At 38.6% G+C, this 21,281-nt stretch overlaps 2 protein-coding genes across 5 annotated transcripts in view; one reads left to right on the forward strand and one right to left on the reverse strand.

The window, feature by feature from the left end:
- RALGPS2 (Ral GEF with PH domain and SH3 binding motif 2) overlaps nt 1-21,281 on the forward strand; it is a gene marked incomplete at both ends in the record, with an annotated part of 100,523 nt that overhangs the window by 39,000 nt on the left and 40,242 nt on the right. For all 4 annotated transcript variants that reach the window (XM_082483304.1, XM_082483302.1, XM_082483301.1 and 1 more), the window contains one exon: nt 960-1,086. In XM_082483304.1, coding sequence (XP_082339430.1) covers nt 960-1,086 — 127 coding nt within the window. The remainder of the gene's footprint in view (nt 1-959; nt 1,087-21,281) is intronic.
- ANGPTL1 (angiopoietin like 1) lies at nt 11,052-20,795 on the reverse strand (the record flags this gene model as incomplete). The annotated part of the gene is made up of 4 exons (XM_082483928.1): nt 11,052-11,239; nt 12,267-12,537; nt 14,802-14,995; nt 19,970-20,795. 4 exons carry the CDS (start codon nt 20,793-20,795, stop codon nt 11,052-11,054), a joined length of 1,479 nt encoding a protein of 492 aa, XP_082340054.1.

Consider the following 21,281-nt stretch of genomic DNA (forward strand, 5'->3'; position numbering starts at 1 on the left):
ACCCTCCTTTAAATTCTGGCTCTGAATTGAAATGAAGTCTTTAATGTGGTTTTGCAGAAGTAGTTCAGTTAGATTTTTTTAAAAATAACTTACTTTCCCAGTCTTACAAAGAGATCCTGGTTGCTGTGAATTCTGTTAAAGGAAGGGACTTTTGAGGAGGTGGGGAGGAGGAATGGACAGTGAAGGAGATCCATAACTGCTAAATTTTATATTTGAAGTGGACATTCCTGTAATATTAAGAGCCACTGAAGTTGCTAGTTGACAGAACAATATACACAGCCTGTATTCAAGTCCATAATGCCTTCTGTAGGGAAAAATGGATGAAGTCCTTACTCTTTTTCTGGACCTCCAAGTACATGGATGTGTGTATATCTGCATATATTGTTTTTAAAATTGTAGTTTAGTTAAAGATTTTTATCAGGTCTTAATGATATTATTTTGCTTTTTGGAAAATTACTTGTTGAGATAGCTCTCAATTCAGGAATAAGAACGTATTTTGGAATTTGGGTTTTTGTGAAACTGGATTAGTATAAAACTTCTCAGCATATGTCATAAATAAATGTTAACTTACGGATGATTGGAGTGAATAAATTACTGGTTTGAAATATTGTAGATGTGCACAGCACATGAAATTGTGATGTGTGTTAGCTAGATTAGTGTTTTGATAACATGTATTATTTCAGAAGGATCCTCCAGGATGCCAAAGTTTTACCTGATTTATTTTTTAAAAGGCTAGTTTAAATATAACAGCCAAAATAACTACTTTTCTTTGAACTCTCTGCATATTCATCCTTAAGGAGTAAATGCTGTAATTTTGAAGCACTTGTATTTAAAAAACAAACCAATAACCACAACAATTGGAGGGTGGGGGTGGAAATCCATGCTTGTGTGGGTAAAAGAGAAATCATAATGATTAAACGTAAGCTCATCTGGGTTTGCCTTTTTTTTCCCCCTCCTAGTTATTGAGTCGGAAGGATAAAGCCACCTTTGAAAAGCTGGAGTACGTTATGAGTAAAGAAGATAATTACAAAAGGCTTAGAGATTATATCAGCAGCTTGAAGATGACTCCTTGTATTCCCTATTTAGGTAAGTTGAAGTATTTCTAGTGGGAAACACTAATGACAAACGTACTTCTGCAGTGATTACACAAATTAACACCGTCTTTTAAGCATTCATGAAACTATTTCAATACTTCAGTAAAGGATCTATAACCACTAGTTGATTCTGGATACTCTGTATATAGCAAAAAAATAACCTCACTAGTTTAAGAAAGAAAATGGCTATTAAACATCACAAACACTTCAGGTTTTACATAGTTTCAGTTCCCTAGGAAATTATTTTCCTATCTGTTGTATAGATACACTGATTGACTTCTGGAGAAGTACTTAAACTGTTATGTCTGCTAGCACTCTTAAAGAGCTAAATACTTGGCTGTTACACTAATGATGGCGTTTAATTTATGAGAAGCTATAAATCACCAACCTCTGGGATAAGTAAGTGTAGGGTTTGGAATATGGTAAAATCTGGAGATATTGCTGCACTTAATTGTTCTAAGGTGACAAGAGAAACTGAGTTATTACGACTGAATCAGCTTTATGGAATAATTATGAGTAAATTTTATTCCTGTATATCTGAAAACTAGACAAATGTGTTACATATGTATTGGTTTTGTTGCCAGGCTAATCTAGTGTTACTTAACGTGTCTCAGTTTAGTTTGTTTGAAGGGATCAGTGTGCTTTTTTTAATGTAGCTTTTCTTTGATACCATAAGATTTTGGTAGTCACATAAAATAAAGGAAATGTTTACCCAGCTTTTTCCATTTCCGGAAAAAATAGTTGATATTTTTGCAGATACAAGTTTTTCTTACACCTAAGGTCAAGCTGTCCTCCTGTGGTCGCTAAGGCTTATTAAACTGTAACCTCTTTGTTCCTGAAATTTGATATTTCCTTTACTCAACTGGACTATTAACTTTTTCAAAATTAATAACTTGTCAGTCATCTTTAGGCTGTGATCTATGTGTCTGTCACAGTATTATTCCAGTTGCTTCATAGCTTGATATGAGCAGCAATACCATCAGTGATGTTAGAATCATACCTCTAAAATGTATGTATTCAGGTTTTGTGAAATTGGGTGAATTTTACTTGCTTTATACTTAAATAGAAAAAAATACTGTGCTGTGGAGAGCTAATAATCATTTTAGTGACAAGTAGTCCTATAGAATTCTTCATTCTGTCTTCATTTTTTACTTCCCTGTTACATCTGCCCCAGAAACATCCATCACTTCCAACGTGATTTTAACAGCTGTTAATTTCCTGTATTTTCAAGTATTCAGATGTTTGTGCCTGGAATAGGGGAATCAGCATGAGCCTATTTTATCTGAAGTGCAGGTGTGAAAATTGCTGGTGTGGCATACTATCACATGTCAACAACCCTGTTTGTTGACATACCTATTAAAACTAGGCCTGAATTAAAAGGGGCAAAGAAGAAGCCAAGCATAATGTAATGTGATTAAACATGACATTTTGTAGCTTTCTCGTCGTGTGTACACGTATAGTATATACGTACTATATATGGTTCTGAAATGCAGTTTATAGCTTTCCAGTTGCTTTTTTACTTTTATGCTCTAATTTTTGAAACATGAAGCCAGGCTCAGGTTGTTTTCTTGCTGATCATAGAAGTCCCAAGCCAGCCTGCTGTCAGATTTTTTAAAAAAAATCTCATGATGCTCTGACCCTTGCTGTTATGGTCTTCTAATACTGCTGAAATCTTTATGCATTGGTGTGTTTGTCTAACACTTTAAAAATACTGCCTTAATACATCCAAGTGTATATTTAAAAAAAAAAAAGTGAAATGTTGGAAAACAATGTTTCAGGTTTTGTTCAGTTACAAATGTTTTCCTCAATACAGTAGCAACTTTGTCTAACTTTAGTATTAGAATAAGCTTTGGGCTTGACTTGATAGTTTGAAGTGAAAGGGTAACACAGCCAAGGTATAGGCAATCCAGGAGGTTCTTGGATTGCATTGAGGACAACTTCCTTCTCTAAGTGGTTGAGGAGCCAACAAGGAGAGGAGCTATGCTGGACCTTGTTCTTACCAACAAGGAGGGGCTGGTAGACAGTGTCAAACTCAAGGGTAGCCTAGGCTGTAGTGACCATGAAATGGTCGAGTTTGAGATCCTTGAGGTAGCGAGGAAGGTGCGCAGCAGGCTGACCACCCTTGACTTTGGGAGAGCTGACTTTGGCCTCTTGAAGAATCTTGTGTGGTGTGGTGTCATGGGATGAAGCGCTGGAGGGAAGGGGGGTCCAAGAAAGTTGATTAAAATTCAATGACTACCTCCTCCAAGCTCAGGAACAATGCATCCCTACAAAGAGGAAGGCAGGCAGAAAAGCCAGGAGGCCTGCATGAGTGCCATCAAAACCCACATAATGGGCAACCAGGGGATCAGGCCTAGTCAGCATGGGTTTATGGAAGGCAGGTCTTGCCAGACGAACCTGATCTCCTTCTATGACAAGATAACCAGAATATTGGACGAGGGAAAGTCTGTTGATATTGTATACCTGGACTTTCGAAAAGCATTCGATACTGTCCCCCATACAATTCTCGTGGAAAAACTGGCTTCGCATGGCCTGGATGAGCATACGATCCGCTGGATCAAGCACTGGCTGACTGGAAGGTCCCAAAGAGTGGTGCTCAATGGATTTAAATCCAGCTGGTGGCTGGTCACAAGTGATGTGCCTCGGGGCTCAGTGTTGGGACCAATTCTGTTCAATGTCTTTATTGATGATCTCGATAAGTACATAGGGTGTATCATCAGCAAGTTTGCAGATGACACCGAGTTAAGCAGGAGTGTTGATTCCCAGGAGGATAGGGAAGCTCTACGGAGAGACTTAGATAGATTGGATCATTGGGCCAACATCAGTGGTACGAGTTTCAACAAGGGCAAGTGCCAGGTCCTGCACTTGGGCCACAATAACCCCATGCAGCGCTACAGGCTTGGGGAGGTGTGGCTGGAAAGCTGCCTGGCAGAAAGAGACCTGGGGGTTCTAATTGACAAGCGGCTGAATATGAGCCGGCAGTGTGCCCAGGTGGCCAAGAAAGCCAACGGCATCCTGGCTTGTATTAGAAATAGCGTGGCCAGCAGAAGTAGGGAGGTGATTGTGCCCCTGTACTCAGCACTGGGGAGGCCACACCTCGAGTATTGTGTCCAGTTTTGGGCACCTCAATACAAGAGAGATATCGAGGTGCTGGAGCGAGTGCAGAGGAGGGCAATGAAGCTGGTGAAGGGCCTAGCAAAAGAATCGTATGAGGAGCGGTTGAAGGAGCTGGGACTCTTTTAGTTTGAGGAGGAGGAGGCTGACGGGTGACCTCATCACTCTTTACAACTATTTGAAAGGACACTGTAGAGAGGTGGGTGCTGGTCTCTTCTCACAGGTAATTAATGACAGAACAAGAGGGAATGGCTTCAAGCTCCACCAGGGTAGATTTAGACTGAACATTAGGAAAGAATTTTTCACAGAAAGAGTGGTGGGGCATTGGAATAGACTGCCCAGGGAGGTGATTGAGTCACCATCCCTGGATGTGTTTAAGAGATGTTTAGATGTGGTGTTGGGGGATATGGTGTAGGGGAGAACTTTGTAGAGTAGGGTAGATGATTGGACTCAATGATCCCAAGGGTCTCTTCTAACCTAGACAATTCTATGATTCTGTGAACAAGGAGCTCCTGGACATGACCAAAAGGAAAAAGGAGCCCTATAGGGAGTGGAAACAGGGGCAGGTAGCCTGGGAGGTATACAGAGGAATAGTTCGAGCAGCCAGGGATTGGGTTAGACAAGCTAAAGCCCAAATAGAACTAAATCTGGCCAGGGACATTAAGACAAACAAAAATCCTTCTTTAAGTATGTCAGCAAGAAAAGAAAGACTAGGGAAACTGTGGGCCCTCTCCGGAAGGAAATGCAAGAACCGGTTACCCAGGATAGAGACAGAGCTGAGGTACTCAATGACTCTTTTGCCTCAGTCTTCACTGGCAAGGACAAAAGATGCAGCCGCACTACCCTTGATGCAGAATGCAAAGACGAGGATTGGGAAAATGGAGAACCACCCACTGTAGGTGAAGATCAAGTACGAGACCACCTGAAGAATCTGAAGGTGCACAAGTCCATGGGACCTGATAAGATACATCTGCGGGTCCTGAGGGAGCTAGCAGATGAGGTCGCTAAGCCACTAGCCATCATATTTGAGAAGTCATGGCGGTCTGGCAAGGTTCCTGCCGACTGGAAAAGGGGAAACATAACCCCTATTTTCAAAAAGGGAAACAAGGAAGACCCAGGGAACTACAGGCCATTCAGTCTCACCTCTGTGCCTGGCAAGATCATGGAGCAGATCCTCCTGGAAACTCTGCTGAAGCATGTAGGAAACAAGGAGGTGATTGGTGACAGCCATCATGGCTTCACCAAGGGCAAGTCATGCCTGACAAATTTGGTGGCCTTCTACGAAGGGGTTACAGCAGCAGTGGACAAGGGAAGACCAGCTGATGTCATCTACTTGGATTTGTGCAAAGCGTTTGACACTGTCCCACACAGTATCCTGGTCTCTAAATTGAAGAGACATGGATTTGACAAATGGACCACTCGGTGGATAAAGAACTGGCTGGACGGTTGCACTCAAAGAGTTGCGGTCAACAGTGGAGAGCAGTGACGAGTGGCGTTCCTCAGGGGTCGGTACTGGGACCTGTACTGTTCAATGCCTTTGTCGGTGACGTGGACAGTGGGGTCGAGTGCACCCTCAGCAAGTTTGCCGATGACACCAAGCTGTTTGGTGAGGTAGACATGCTGGAGGGGAGGGATGCCATCCAGAGGGACCTGGACAGGCTGGAGAGGTGGGCCCAGGCCAACCTTATGCAGTTCAACAAGGCCAAGTGCAAGGTCTTACATCCAGGTCGGGGCAATCCCAAGCACAAATACAGGCTCGGCAGGGAATGGCTGGAGAGCAGCCCTGAGGAGAAGGACCTGGGGATGCTGACTGACAAGAAGCTCAACATGAGCCAGCAGTGTCCGATTGCAGCCCAGAAGGCCAACCGTATCCTGGGCTGCATCAAAAGAAGTGTGGCCAGCAGGTCAAAGGAGGTGATTCTGCCCCTGTACTCTGCTCTCGTGAGACCCCACCTGGAGTACTGCATCCAGCTCTGGAGTCCCTAACATAAGAAGGACATGGACCTGCTGGAGCATGTCCAGAAGAGAGCCACAAAGATGATCTGAGGGCTGGAGTACCTCTCCTATGAGGACAGGCTGAAAGAGTTGGGGTTGTTCAGCCTGGAGAAGAGAAGGCTCCAGGGAGATCTTATGGTGGCCTTCCAGTACCTAAAGGGGGCCTACAGGAGGGCTGAGGAAGGACTTTTTACTCGGGCATGTAGTGATAGGATGAGGGGGAATGGCTTTAAACTAGAAAAGGGCAGGTTCAGATTGAACATTAGGAAGAAGTTTTTCACTGTGAGGGTGGTGAGGCACTGGAACAGGTTGCCCAGAGAAGCTGTTGAGGCCCCATCCCTGGAGGTGTTCAAGGCCAGGCTGGACGTGGCCTTGGGCAACCTGGTCTAGTGGGAGGTGTCCCTGCCTATGGCAGGGGGGTTGGAACTCGATGATCTTCAAGGTCCTTTCCAACCTAAACCATTCTACAATTCTATGAAATGTATATTTCTTTTCTACTTGGAAAGAAAGAAATGCTCTTTGCTGTGACCCGCTGTAGTTAAAGAATGTGTTGTGACCTGGTTTCATATGATACCAAGTCTTGCTAATGACATGAAGAATGTCCTCAAGCCTTTTTTTTAATTCTCCAAAGGAATAGCAAATGTCCACTAGTGCACTCCCTCTAAAATTAATTTTGTAAGTTTTAAATAAGTGGCAAAAAGAACAAAATTGCCTTTAAACTACAGCCATGATAAATCTGGATCTATCTTGGAAGATTGGCTGTTGAGTCCAATTGTTCTCATCTGATCAAAGCTTTAATCTCCAGTAAGACTTGAGTAGATTTGCAGGAGTCTTATTTCTAAAATTCCCTTCCCAAGGCATTTTTACAAATGTAAGAATCATATGTAACAGAAGTATCTTGATTGTTTTACTTTCTGTTTTAAGCTTACCAGCTATAGGTTATAAATCATGAAAGGGTCTTTTTTCTCCTGTTACTTCTGGTGTAAAATTGTACACAGGAGTAGTGCTGCTCCTGGTTTAAAACGTGTGCAAAAGTCTACCTGGAAGTTGGCAGTTTGAAATTCTGATCATGGTATGTGCCTGGGAGGGGGATTAATCATAAGATCCATTTCCTCTCATGGTAAAAGCAGGGGGTGGGGTGAGGCTTTCTTCACTGTTGGTGCAGAGATCCTGCAGTTGCCATGCTCCCCTAAAATGCTCTTTCCAAGAGTGCAGAGAATAAAGCCTGCCACACAGTTACATTTGTCATTGCAAATCCCCTCCGGAGAAATACCGGCACTGGTCGTGAAGGACCCTGCTTGGAAGGTCATAGGGAAAATTAGCATATAAAGAAATTTCAGCTGCAATTTCAAGGATGAATGTTTTACCCCTCAAAGGTTAGTAGCTTTACCCTTATGCAATCAAATATCGAATGTGGGTGTGGAGTGTCTTTCATGACCATCTTAGCATAGTGAGATAAAGCTGAAATGCTCTTTTTGTATAGTCTTTGCAATGGGAATAGAGCCATAGAAGTACAGACTGTTTTCTTATTACCACAGCTCACTCACTGTGGGCAAGGTAGAAAGATAGAGACGTTCTTCCCCATTTAATTGGGGGGGGGGGGGGGGGGATAAGAATATTTTTCAGTTCCTTGCAGCAGTAAGTGTGATGTGATTCCAGAGATGTAGAAATGCAAGTGCGAGGAGTACTTCGTGAGTGTGGACTCAATAACTTAAATGTGAGTGCTAAGAGTGCTAACGCCAATGAAAATGTTCAGCATTAGGTCCTCATTATGCGATGTGGGATGTGTCATCACTGTTGCATCACCTGGCCAACTGAAGTAGCCGAAACAAATGGGAGCTGTATATGTAATGTTATAATTCACCTTAGAATAAAACCCCATTCTCAAAGGGAGTCTTATCATGGAGTTAAGATTCATTTGAAATTGCACAATGAAACAATTGAGCCATATCTTGAGAAGTAAGACTTTTATTTAACTAAGCAGTACTACCTTGTGAAATATTTTCTTATAGCTGTCTTTCAGGAAGTATATCCAGAAACAGAGAAGCTGAAAACAGGTTATTGAAGTATTCATCTGATGAATATTCAGCTACTTCAGTGATAAAGCTTGCCATAGATTTTGGGAATAAATGTAAAAACTGTGTTTCAGGTTTAGTACAAGTTAAAGTTTTTCAAGGTCTGCTTGGTTAAATTTGGTCTGATAGTACAGGAATGGTGAAATATCCATCACAGACAAACTGCTTCTGAATGTCCAGTGCAATAATCATGAGGGATGCTACAGCCTCTTTTGAAAAACTTTTCTAGAAAAAGTGTGAGAGAAAACATTGAACTTCTTAAGTCATTTACCCTGCTTAGAAAATTCAACCCAAAAGTGAAGAACTGATAGTTAACAAGCACTTGAAAGTAGTAAATTATTGTACAGAGTATGAACCAACCTGAAAGAGACACTGTGCTTTCCCTCATCGTAATCTTAAATCAGCAACTTAATTTTAAGTCTTTCCTTTCAGCAGACACATTGTACAATCTGAGCTTTCTTGGTGTATTTTGTAAAAATGTTTAGTTAACGCCATCCTGCAGCTTTAAATTGGGGAAGACTCACTTTTTAGATGTCTATATATAAGATTGAATAGATTGAATACAAAAGTTGAGTGCAAGCTGATTTTACTTAGGGGTTTCTGCAAAGTACAGCTTTCAACTGACTGTACTGAATAAACAAACACTGTTTTTGTAGCAGGCAAGAGATTCTCTTGTGATAAAATAAAATCTCTTCCAAGGAGAAGAGATCTGTCGGTTGAATGAACTAAAGCTGTCAGAAGTGTTCATTAAAGGAACGTTTTGGAGGGCATTTTCAGCTTTTAAATTTACCTGAACTGCTCTTCTATCTGGCTACCCTAGAAAAAAAGATAGACTACAGGTAGTCTGAATTTTAAATGTTTGCAATTAAAAAGCATTTTATAGAACACTCAATCAATGAGGTCTGTACGGTATTTGTAACAAACAAATATTCCTCATATAAAGAACAATTTCAGAATTGTAATCTTAAACATTTCTGTCAGTTAAAATTCTTGGAACTTGGGAATGAAACACGCTGGGACTGATTTCCCCATCTACCCACCAACCCCAATTAAATATTGTTGAAACTTGTTGGCTTTGATCTCTGACCAAAGATTTAACTACAACCCTTGCAGCCATTAATTATCAATGAAGCTTTATCTATTCCAGAGGATGTATTTTGAAAGCAGAATGCTTTCAATTCTGTCCCCTGAATTAGAAATGAGGTTTTGTGTAGCAATTGATATAGACTAATTTAACGTAACAATAATATTAGGTTATTCTTTCAGCTATTAGGGTTTCTTATGTTAAATAGGGCCAAAGTTCCTTAAAATCCTGAAGGCACATATGAGGTGCCGTACACATACATTAGTTACAGTTCAGAACAGCGTATTTAGGTTTTTGTGTAATATTAAATTAGGTAAGGTGTGGCTAAGTACAATTCTTAAATAACTTTATATACTAGGAAGAAAGCTTTAGTTTTGGAGACTCTGGTACCTAAAGTGAACATTTTGTTGTTTCTGATTTTGGAAGTATCTTGTTTTGGTGCAGTTATGTTATATGGCTTTTGTTAAAGATTGGAAAAATATTTTCTGAATAATTTCTTAAATTACATATTAATTCTAGTGGAAAATGTATATCTAGAAGGTAGAAACTTTAATATAGACAGGATCAAAAGTTGTTTACCTGTAGGGCAAGTGAAATGTGTATGTCATAAGAGCAGTCCAAGGTTGAGGTGGCAGGGAGAATACACTCGGAGCTGATTTCTAATCTTTGTTTTACTATGTCAGCAGAAAGCTGTGTTGGAGGAAAACTTCTAATATTCAGAGACTCAGTCCTTCTCTACGTTAGTATGTGTGAACACTTGTTCAGACCTCATCGCTCCTAATTGGGGCAGGGGAGGAGTCTCCAGGTTTAAAGTCATTATTTTAATATCGGACCTTTTTGTTTTGCCATTTAAGTTCAAAGTATCAAGAAATATTTTTGCATAGTTAAGGCATTTGAATATGAGGATTGAAAGTAAAAAAAAAAAAATACTGAGCAATTTGATTATCTTAAGTTTATCAATAATTTCATACAATTATTTTTCTTATGTTAGGAACATTTTGCCTAAGTGTTTTACAGAAGGTATGGTATGCAGATCTTAAGGAATTCTCTACACCACTAAGACATTTTATATTTTATGTTTAATTCATCACTTATTATTTTGAAATTATTTGTTGCAAAAATTTCTATTTTCTGGCAAAGCTGGAATGTCTTCAATTTTTTGTGTAGCTTCTTGGAGTAAATCTTAAACAGTAATGTAAATTCAGAATTTCATTGAAAGTAATACCAACATTTTTAAATAAATTGTTAAATAACTAATCCATTTTCACATTAAAGCAAGACAATGTCATTTCACATATTTACATTTAAGGGTTGAGCTAACCTGAAAAAGCATAAGCTTTTTAAGTGAAAAAGCTTATATCTTGTCATATATCTGGAATCTTTTACCAGCTTTAATGACTGTTTACATAAAGTACGTTGGACTTGAACAAAGATAAATATGCTTTGCAAGCACAAACATCTGCTTTTGTGAATGTGTGTTTAAAAAAACACCGTCTGTCACAGTAGAAAAGGTTTCTAAAAAAAGGAGAGGGGAACACAAGGGGGGGGGGGGGGCGGGGAGACAGGAAAACTGTAGACCTGCTTTTAGATTGTGCAAAATAATGATAAAAAAGTAATATTTTATTTTTCTGGAACTCAAGCACCAGGAAGTTTATATGTGATCACTTGAGCACTGTGGGATTTTCCTCCTCAGTCTATAGGTCTTATCATCATTTGAACTGCTTTCAAGGAGTAGGAACCTCCCCTGTACTCAGCCCAAAATATCCCATCCTGATACTTGCTTCTGTAGTGGCCTCCTCTGTACCACACCCCGTTAAGGTTAGAGTGGGCACACGCATTGTACCACCAGCCGCCTTTGTGAAAATGAGCACAGTTTCCTGTGGAACAGAAAGAAATGGGTGAACTTCAACATTAAAGAGGAGAAAGAGAGGTTATCAGAAGCTTTCATAGTTTGTCTTATTCTTAGAGGGAACTTCGAAGTACTTCGTAGCCTGTTGTGGTCATATCAATTTCTGCTTCTACCTAAATTATAAATTCTGTTGCAACAGCGACCATTGCCTGGAGGGGGGATTATTGGCACAGTATTTAATGTGACAGCTGAAAACTAAGGAGATCAACTCTTCTCAGACTACCAGCAGTGGCTGTCCGTGAGCTAACGTTCAAGGAACTCGGATTATGTACTGTTTAGAAATACTTCAGTGGAAGCAATGTGAGTTGATACAGTCCCAAGCAGTACGCAGGGCCACAGTTCCACAAAGAGTTGCTTGTAACTTGTGTATTTACTGTTACAGGCTTTTTTAAGAGTTTGCACGATTTGTCCGGCTTTATGGTTATTGACAGCTGAGAAAAAGCAGTTGAAGTATTACACTGCTCAACCTTTCTTTTACTGCTAAGGCTTTAAGGGGAAAACTGGAGGAAGAGCATGGAAATGAACAAAAAAGTGTCCTTTAAGGAGAACAAAACAAAGTGATCTGCCTGTTTCTCACTTTTTGGTACATAACTAAGCCTGTGCACAACTGCAGTTCTTTTTATGCTGTTCAGAGGCTTTAGTTCATGGTGATTATTGGTTTGTGGCCACGGCAGTACTCTGAGAGATCACCTGGCTGGGTATTGTGACTGCAGAGAGTCACATGCAAGTGATAAAGATCTCATTGAGCTGAATATAAAGCTTGCTCAAGTGTGCCTGCAACGAGGGTAATAGAATTTGAATTTCTGAATGGTGCATGCACTTGAAGGGGGCCCTGTCAACGTGATTTTTTTGTCATTATCGGTTTGAAGCATCTTTCAATAGAGTTGTTTTATCATAATTTACATACCTCTGTTGTACTATATTCTTTTTATAAAGGTGATATCACTAACAGAATCTACTGTATTCACTTTTCGCATACATATGAGTTTCCTTACCTGAATACATATCCCTGTCTCTGTCCAGTGTCGTAAATTGCTTTCCATTATGCCATATCATGGAATCGCCTGCGTTTCCTTGGTATGTTCCTAAACGTAGCCTGTAGAATTCGCTTTCGGGCTCCAGGCGGAAACTGCTGTATTCTGCATAGACTTTCTTATTGCTCCAGTCCTCCAACTCAATCAATAGTCTGTAATTATCCTGATTGGTAAGCATGTAAATATTTTCCAGTCCCAGCCAGTACTCTCCATCAATGTTTCCAAATCCTTTCTGTGTAAAAGAAGATCAGAAGGTGATAGTAGCTTAGTTTTTCTTGTTTGTCAAAACACTCATCAATAGGAGTATTATAAACCAGTGGAACTTAGGTACTGAAAGCCTTTGGGCTTCTGAATGACTGCTGAACCCATGCATTTGAATGCTTTATTTTGCTGCACTTGGCCATTTACTCAGTTGGACTGCTAGCTGCATGTGGTACTATGAGAAGCAGTAAAGGTGGCAAAACTATGTCTTCTGTGATGACCTCTTCTTTTTAAGATACAGGGTGAGAGAATAGGGAAACTAACTATATTTCTTGGCAAAGCTAAGGGAATCTGTAAGAATGTATGAATAATGAAATTTAAGGGGGTATATTTCCAGGTTGGGAAAGGTATTTATGGATCAGCAGTCTCAGTGTTCAAGATAAATAACTTTTTGTTGCCTTTTTAATGCAACTAGTGTTGGTTTTACTGTAATTTTAACCACATATTTCATCTCTGCTCTTTACTAGATTTATTATAAATGAAATATAAAGCTGTCTTTCCTTTCAAATCACAGACTACCAGTATGGTAGCTGTGAAGTGCTATTTCACATCTGCTGTCTCGTGTCCCTTAGTAAACCAGTGTTGTTAATGTTTGGTGTTGCAGCTAAGGTAGGTATGTCACCCACTGTAGCTATGTTATGCTTACTAGTTTCTGAGGTCTTCCTGCCCTCCATTGATTATCAACTTACAGTCGATTTCCTGCTTCAAATCACTTTCTGGGGAAGTCTCTCTCCAGTAGATAAACAGTTTAGGCTCCTAACTCAAGCTGGAGTTTCACAAGTGGCTTAAGTCGATCTAACAGCATGCTGCTGCCAAAAATGGTAGCATTGCTTTTCTCCTGGCTCATGGCCGCATTTGCAGTACTTCCCATGCGTCAGCATTGTAGCTGTGCAGCCACACAGAGGTTGGGAAAGAAGTAGAAACGTGGGCATGGGAGACATCTCTGCTGTCAGTGGTGGAGGCTTTAGTTTAAAGCCAGTCACAGAGGTGTACCTTCAAGTACTGAAAGTTAGGTGGTAGGACTACTATCTTCCGCTGCTGCAATGTAACAACAAATCTCTTGGGGGCAAATTTGCTCAAGCTCGAGCCATTATTACACACCAGTTATATACTCTTCCTCATCTTCTTTGCATTATGTTTGAATGTTTATGGTTACTTTATAAGGCACTCTATAACTGCCTTATAACATTAAAAAAAACACCACCACCTACTTTTCTGAGAAGTTAAGACTTTGAATAACTGCTACTAAGGAATGATTAACATTTGAATCATTAAATTCCAAGAATGCGAAAAGTGAAAATCCTCATATTAATCTTTTATCATTTACTTTGTATATATGACACTATTTTTAGATTACTGATTGAGTTAAATGTGGTTCAGTTCTCTCTTCAGATACAATGCACGTGGCAATCGTAGATCCATTTAAAGTGTGCAGTGCATCATAGGGAAGAACTGTGTCCTATATGTATGAAGTCAGCACATTATTACTGTTTAAAAAACACAGCCAAATAATTTTCAAATTTCCTGTCTAGCATGTAATTACTCCAAAGCAGCATGTGGCTGTCATCCTAGGCATTATGCCTGCTAGTGCATAATATGACAGTAGCACACAAGAATGTGTTTCCCTTCACCAGCCCTACATCTTCAGACTTCTAATCGAATTTTAAAGGTAGAAATTATTTCCTTTAATTCATTATTAGGAATGTTTAGAAGTTGAGGCCCTGATCCTGCAAATGTATTAATGTGCTTAAATGAATAATTCCACTGGCTGAGATTGCTTATTCATAAGTAAGACAATTAAGCTTTTCAAATACTTACTCTAGTTCTCAGCGTGTTAATAAAAATCATGTGTTTAGTTAGGTCTTGGCAATAAATGACTTCCCAGTCACTGTCTAGAATAACATGTCTCCCCAGTTGTGTTGTGCGTTACAAATGCTGGCTATTTTGACAATAAGTTAGTTCATACAAAGTTTAGTAATGCATTGAGTGAAATAGGACATTCCCACTGAAATATATGTGCCTCTGAGGGATGACCACTCTTTTCAATTATCTTTGTAAAATCAATTTCACTATCTAACTTAAGCAGCTATTTCCATCTCCTCAGTGTTTATCATTCAGTACAACCATTTGCAACGCCGAATCATGCTGGAAGTATTTGCACCATCTTGATTGTGATAGATAATGTCATTGCCACACTGAAATGAAGCAGCTGATTTTCTGCATTCCAGAATTTACCTTGTAACTGTCCCAGTTCCTGAAAAAGTTGACAGATCCATCTGTCCTCTTCTGAATAACCGCCCATCCTCCAGGGTCCAGGCTGTTCTCACACCACAGTTGCATTGGCTCATTACTATTTTCAGTTTTGATCATATAAATGCCACTGTTGGAATGCCCAGCTTCCTTGGCTTGTTGGCAGTCTTTGAATGGACCTTTTTGACAAGAAATACTGTAAGCATTCAAGCTTGGCTATGCAGTGCACATTGTTCCAGTATATTTTATAATAATAATGGAAAGTCACTAATTCAATTAAGGTAAAACTACCATGGAAAACAGTGTGAAAAGTTACTGTCTTAGATTAACTGTGTATACATTAATAAATGTGTTAATATCCTAATTTTTTTAAAACAGAAACTTCATTTTGCTAAACAATTAATGGACTTGGGTTACCAACACCGAATTTTAACTTTGTCTACTGTGCCAAAGATTTATACTCTGACTCTTGATATTCAAGAAGTGCATTATGATTTTCATTAACTATTTTCTCCTGTACCACTTTTAGAAAAGGTAGATGTCAGTTTACTTCATTGTGTCCTCATGCACCCATTTGAAACTGCTGGAAGTTTAAAACAAAACAAACCCAAGACACCCAAACAACCCCCCAGGCACGCACTACTTAAATAGCTTTCGAGCTGCTCTAAGAAATACTGCCAAAGCCTACAGATAAGAAAATCTGTCACTAAATTCCTTATACTGCATAACATTTTTGCCTTTATGTACTTACCCAGTTCTAGTATCAGCCTGTTAACTGTGGATAGGATTTCTTGTAAGTTTCATGTGTCATCCTGGTGTGATATGTGTAGATGGATATTCATGAAGAAAATAAGCAAGCAATGGAGAAGGACTTCTGAGCAGTTAAAAGGGCTCACATACTTGTGTTTTGGCCTGTGATTCTACAAAAATGCTGTTGACAGTGCTGCTTGAAAGCTCTATTTCAGACCATGTGAATAGGGATTTTACAGATAATACTTACAGAAGAGTATCTGGTTATTCTGTAAGAAGCATGCAGCTTACATATCTCTCAAAACTTTGCCTGGTTTGCCTTTCAATTTTTGGTAATATTTTTATTTTCTATTTAGAAAAAGATATATGTTCGTGTATCACTACCTCAATTGACTTAGAGAGACTGGGTATTTACTAGTGAAAAGCAGGATATGTTCTGATGGCTATTTAGTGGTGGATGCCCTATATGTATTTGAAAACTCATACACAGTAAATCTGAAAATAAATTGCCTACAGCTCTCCTCTCATTTTAGAAGGCTCGTTTTCTCAAATCCACTCAGTAGTTCAGAGAAAACTCATCAGTCACAGAAGAAACTAATGTGCAAAGAAGCATAGAAGGCAGCTGTTGAGGTTATTCTTTAATGAAAGCCAGAGGTCGAGTGAGAGTGACCTTCATTGCAGATAAAGGATATGTGACAAAAGCAAATTGAAAGTCATGCTTTTTTTAGATTTTAAAGTAGTAGTTACCAGTTGGGTGTGTAATTAGCAAGAAATCCATAAAGCATTTCATATTAGGGTGCAAAAAACTTGTGTATCTAATGAAGGTGACTGCTTGGAGCTTCTGGCTGTGACAGTGCTACCAAGAATGCTGCAGACATTGAACTATTATTTAAAGTACTGCTGCATACTGTACTGTCAGTATTTGATGATGTTTTTGTCATTCTAGCTTAGGAAAGAAATACTGTAGGTTTGGTATATGAGTGCTTTTTCTCTTGTTCACAATTAAAATTTTCACATAATTTGAGCACATTGCAAAGTTTGTCCAGTGGATAGATGATTTTCTGGACTAAGTTGGGTCTCACTTACTTTCCTTGAATTGTCTAAAGTAAATTTCGTCACTGTATAACTGAACAGGAAGGTTGTTCTTAGAAGTATTATTGTAAAGCAGTTATTGCATCAGAAAAAATCTATTTTTTTAGTGTTTATTGAATATTAAGAATAGCTGAATTAGATCTGTGTATTATTTCACATGATTTCTACTGGAGGAGGAATTGAGGATTCATTTTGCCATGGGAGACCCAAGCAGATGGTTGGAGTGATCTTAGGTAACTTTTAAGGCAGACAGAATTGTACTAGTCTGTTTATATAATACACTTTGATCACTTCTGAAATTCAGCTGGCATTAAGGTCACAGGATGCAACTTGCCTCCTTTTGGATGCTCAGATTTGTCTATGTGCTTATCATAAGTTAATGTTGTAGTAGAGGTAATGGAATTCTGCTTTTAGTGTAAGGAAATCCAACAAATCCCATAACTTTTGGTGTATAACCTTGAATCTTTTTTGAGAACTAAGTAAATTCTTTGTTATATGTAATTATTTTAAGTTCGTGGTATAAGAATTGGTACATTTCTTGTCCAGTGGAAATGCTGAGGTTTGTGAAACAGTGTAAGATTCTCCACAGTGCTGGAGTGAGTGGAGGCTCTGGCTAATGGAAAAAAAACAATTATTCTGTTTAAAATCTTGTTACCTATGTAAGGAATAAATATCTCATTCATATCTAGTCTTTGTTAACAGTCTGTGTACGCTAAGTTGCTGAGACAGTTATAAATTAGAAATATTCTGAGAAGATGATCTGTTTGATATTTCCCTTCTAAAATTGGGTTTTAGATGTGAAATATAGTACAGATCATATTCTATTGGAAATTAGATGTAATAGAGCAGGAAAATGATGAAATATTTTAAGTTGGAAGCTTAATAAAATGATAGCTGAATCCTATTTTAAGATGCCAAATGTTATCTTGAGTGGATGATATAGAAGCTGTGTTTGTGTAAGCTTCATATAAAGGATTTTTGGGCAGTAGTAGAGGAAAATTCCAAAATAAAATTGGGAAAATATTAAAAGAAAGCTACATTAACTGAGATATATTAGCGGGGTGTGGGGGGCGTAATTTTCAAGTATTCTGTCTACTTTTTGCAACGTAGTGGTGGTAAAATTTGGAGACACTGGTTATTATTCCAAGGATTAAGATAATTGTTAAAAGTATAATTCACAGGAACGTTATTCTTCCTCAAATTTTAGAGCAATTTTAATGCAAATTAAACAAAATATGATCTCATCCTTCTTTTCCCCATATATTGTGAATTTTACTCTCCACTCACAATATTAAGATGAACATTGACCCTTCTGTAAACTTCTGCTGCGTGCAAGTATTTGTTAGGTACGACTTCTTCAGATACAGTAGGATAAAGCTCCTACTTATTTGTCCAATTTTTTATTCTCTTGTAACCAAGTGTTTGACAGTCCTGTTTCTAAATGGGACTGTTTGGTTTTCATTGGTCTTCTCTGACATCTTTATACATTATAAGTTGTCACCATCTTTTAAGTGGAAAGTTCATTTTCTATGACATGGACAGTTTTGTTTCTGTGGACCATTAAATATGCTTACCTTAATTTAAAAAATCAGAGATAATAACTGGGCATTGTGTTGCAATTTACAAGTTTTGTATTTGATGATTGATGCTCTACCAGTTGTAGCAATTCTCAACCCTCATTTTCCCAAGGCACTGCAAGAAACACTTAAACTTCAAACTTAAGAATCTACTATTAAATAGAGAAAGTTGAATAATGTTAAAATAAATTTCCTAAGATTTCTTTTGTGTTCCCTTGCAAAAATGGATTCAAACTCTGAACTTTTAGTGGCAAAGGGTTAGTGAAAGCTATGGTAGATAATTTAGAGGAAAATATTTCGTGCTATTGCTTCATTTTGTATGTACAGCAGGCGTATATTAAGACAGAAAAAGGTGCAGTTTTAACAAAACCTTGAAGCGTGGATTTTCTGGGAAACAGGAAGTCACCGTTTTTTAGAATTGTACTTTTGCTGTCTGACCAGACATTAACGTAATGCATTTACATTAGCTGTTTCCTTTGTGTCATGATGTGTGATTTAAATTCTAAAGACATCTGGCATTTTCCTTGGGCTTGTGCCTGAATGTTCTGCAGACCCTGAATAAAAATAGCTGTTCTTTACAGCAGTAGCTAGTTGTTTGTAATGCTGTAGAACAGTCACAAACAAATGTTTGTTTTCATCTTGGGAACCAAGTTGAGCTTCCAACTGTGACTAAAGGCAATTTGAAAGCAAGAAAAAACCCAACAACCAAACACACACAAAAAAAATCACAACCTAATCCTTTTGGTGTGAAAGTTAACAGGAGTCAAGAGCAAGCACTTGAATGGATGTCTGAGAAAAACTTGGTTTTCTGAATCCTTAATTATTTTTTTTTATCACAATTCTGTCAAAATTTTAATAAAGTGAGAATCATGATAGAATTCAGGGCAGCTCAGAGGTAGTTAATTTTCTTGTCACTAGTTTTGTTTCTAGTGATGAATGAATTTATCTAATGACCTGAAAAATATAACACATGAAGATGTGGTATAGTCTCCTGAATGTGTTTTCATAATATTTATGGTATTAGTTTAACTTGCCATCCCCTACTGACACCAAATTACTGGGAATGTAGTTACTCATTTTAAATTTTCAAAGCTGAGTGCATCTAATTGGATCCAGCCTTGATGCAATTATAGTTTCAAACTTATCCTACTCTCTTGAATATTTCAACCAGACACTTAGAGACTTACTGCACGAGTGTGTTGGCGGATTTAGATGTTCATTTTAAAGCAGCTCAGAATAGGAGTAAAATTCTTCTAGCAGGATTAACTTCTGGCAAATGTATTTGTGTCAGTATAAAGATAACTACTTAAAATTACTTTTTTATTTAGGGTGAATTAGCTTCTGTTATTCGCCATTGCTGGTTACTGTAACATGCTGCTATTAGGCATCTTCAAAGAAACAGGGCTAAATAATAGAAAGTATATGCTAATATTCAATATTAGTCAAACCCAGCTGGAGACAGAAACCCCAATATTTTGTTACTCAAATTTGTAAATTCTTCAGACTGAATTTCTGAGTATCAGCTATTTCAACAAATTTGTCTTATGCAGCTATAGCATAAGAATTAGAATATTTGGCAAACTAAAGCTGGGGGGGGGGGGGGGGGGGGGGGATCAGAAGCAAGGTCTAGATGTACCAGATGCTTTAAATTCTTCATTCTATTCCTATAGCCAGGACAGTTTCCCTCTGAAACAGAGAAATCTCAGGCTAGATAAATAGTGATAGTTAACTCACCCTCATTAATTAAAGCCAGTGGTGGTACTCTGAAAGGACTCTTCGTAGGAGAAGTAGCTGGATCAGGTGGTGGCCTTACATCTCTGTCTCTAGGGTAACCCGGGTCTCGCTGTATCTCGTTACCTCCCAGAAGAACGGGAGTGTATGGCTGGCTGTTAGGAATGTGCTGTGGCACAACTTGAACAAGAGGTGGAGACCCGTGGGTGTCCTGTCGTGAGAAGATTCTCAAGCACTGCTCTTCCAGCAGTGAGATAGTCACAGACTGATTGTTTACAAGATCGGTTAGTGCTGCATATTTTACTTCAAGTTCCTTGTATTTTGTTGCCATCTTCAACATTTCTGTTGTAACATTAAGGACTTTGTTTTCCAGTTGGGAAAGCTCAAGTGAGTTATCACGCTTTCGAATTATCTCATGCAGGAGTTGCATATAAAGTTGGGTGACCCGAGAGTTCATGTTACGACTTTCTTTCCTCAGTAATTTTACTTCATTCACAATGTTTCCATCCACATCTACTACCAATTGCAAAATGTCAATCTCCCGCTTTTGCTTGGACAGGACATCCTTCAAGTTTTCTATGTCCATTCTTGTGACTTCATCTTTTCTGTTACCAGTACCTGGATCATTAGTATTCACGCAAATTGGCCCTGTGATTTTTTGTTCTGGGACCAAGAATGTGTAACCACATTTCTTCCCTTCCTCTCCACCATCTGCTGAACGAGGGTGCCTCCGTTGGGATGTTTTATCAGGTGTAGATTGTTCTGTACAGCGCCCGATAGACAACAGGAGGAACAATAGTACACCCAAAGTCCATTTAAATATCTTCATTTTACAGCAAGTGTGATGACTGTCAGGTGAGACTATTGAAGAGATAGGAGATAAAATAAATTAGAGCCATAACTAATGCTTCTGTACTGCTTTAACTACATAAGATGATGGGTTTGTCATGTACATAGACAATTCTTTGGAATCTGTTACTTGAAGTTAGGTTCTATTAGATTAGCTTCAAAGAATAACTTTCTATTTTGAGCAGAAAACCTTAACATTTAGGTATTGGATTTAGTAGGAAAGTTGTTGCGCTGGATAAACTTTCAGAAATTAAGTTCTGCTTAGATGATGTATTATGTTTTCATTATAAATTTGACTGCTGAGATCTGTACTCACTGCAATTAAATTCACAAAGTTAAAGAACATACAGAGTGCTTGCAGAATATCTTCATGGAAGGGAAGTAGGGAGACAGAATGGCTGATAATATTTTCAAAAATATTTATCTAAATTTTGGAATTTTGATTACATAAGCCTTTCTCGTCCTC

Source organism: Vanellus vanellus (assembly GCF_965231255.1).
Source record: "Vanellus vanellus genome assembly, chromosome: 5".
Lineage (NCBI taxonomy): Eukaryota > Metazoa > Chordata > Aves > Charadriiformes > Charadriidae > Vanellus > Vanellus vanellus.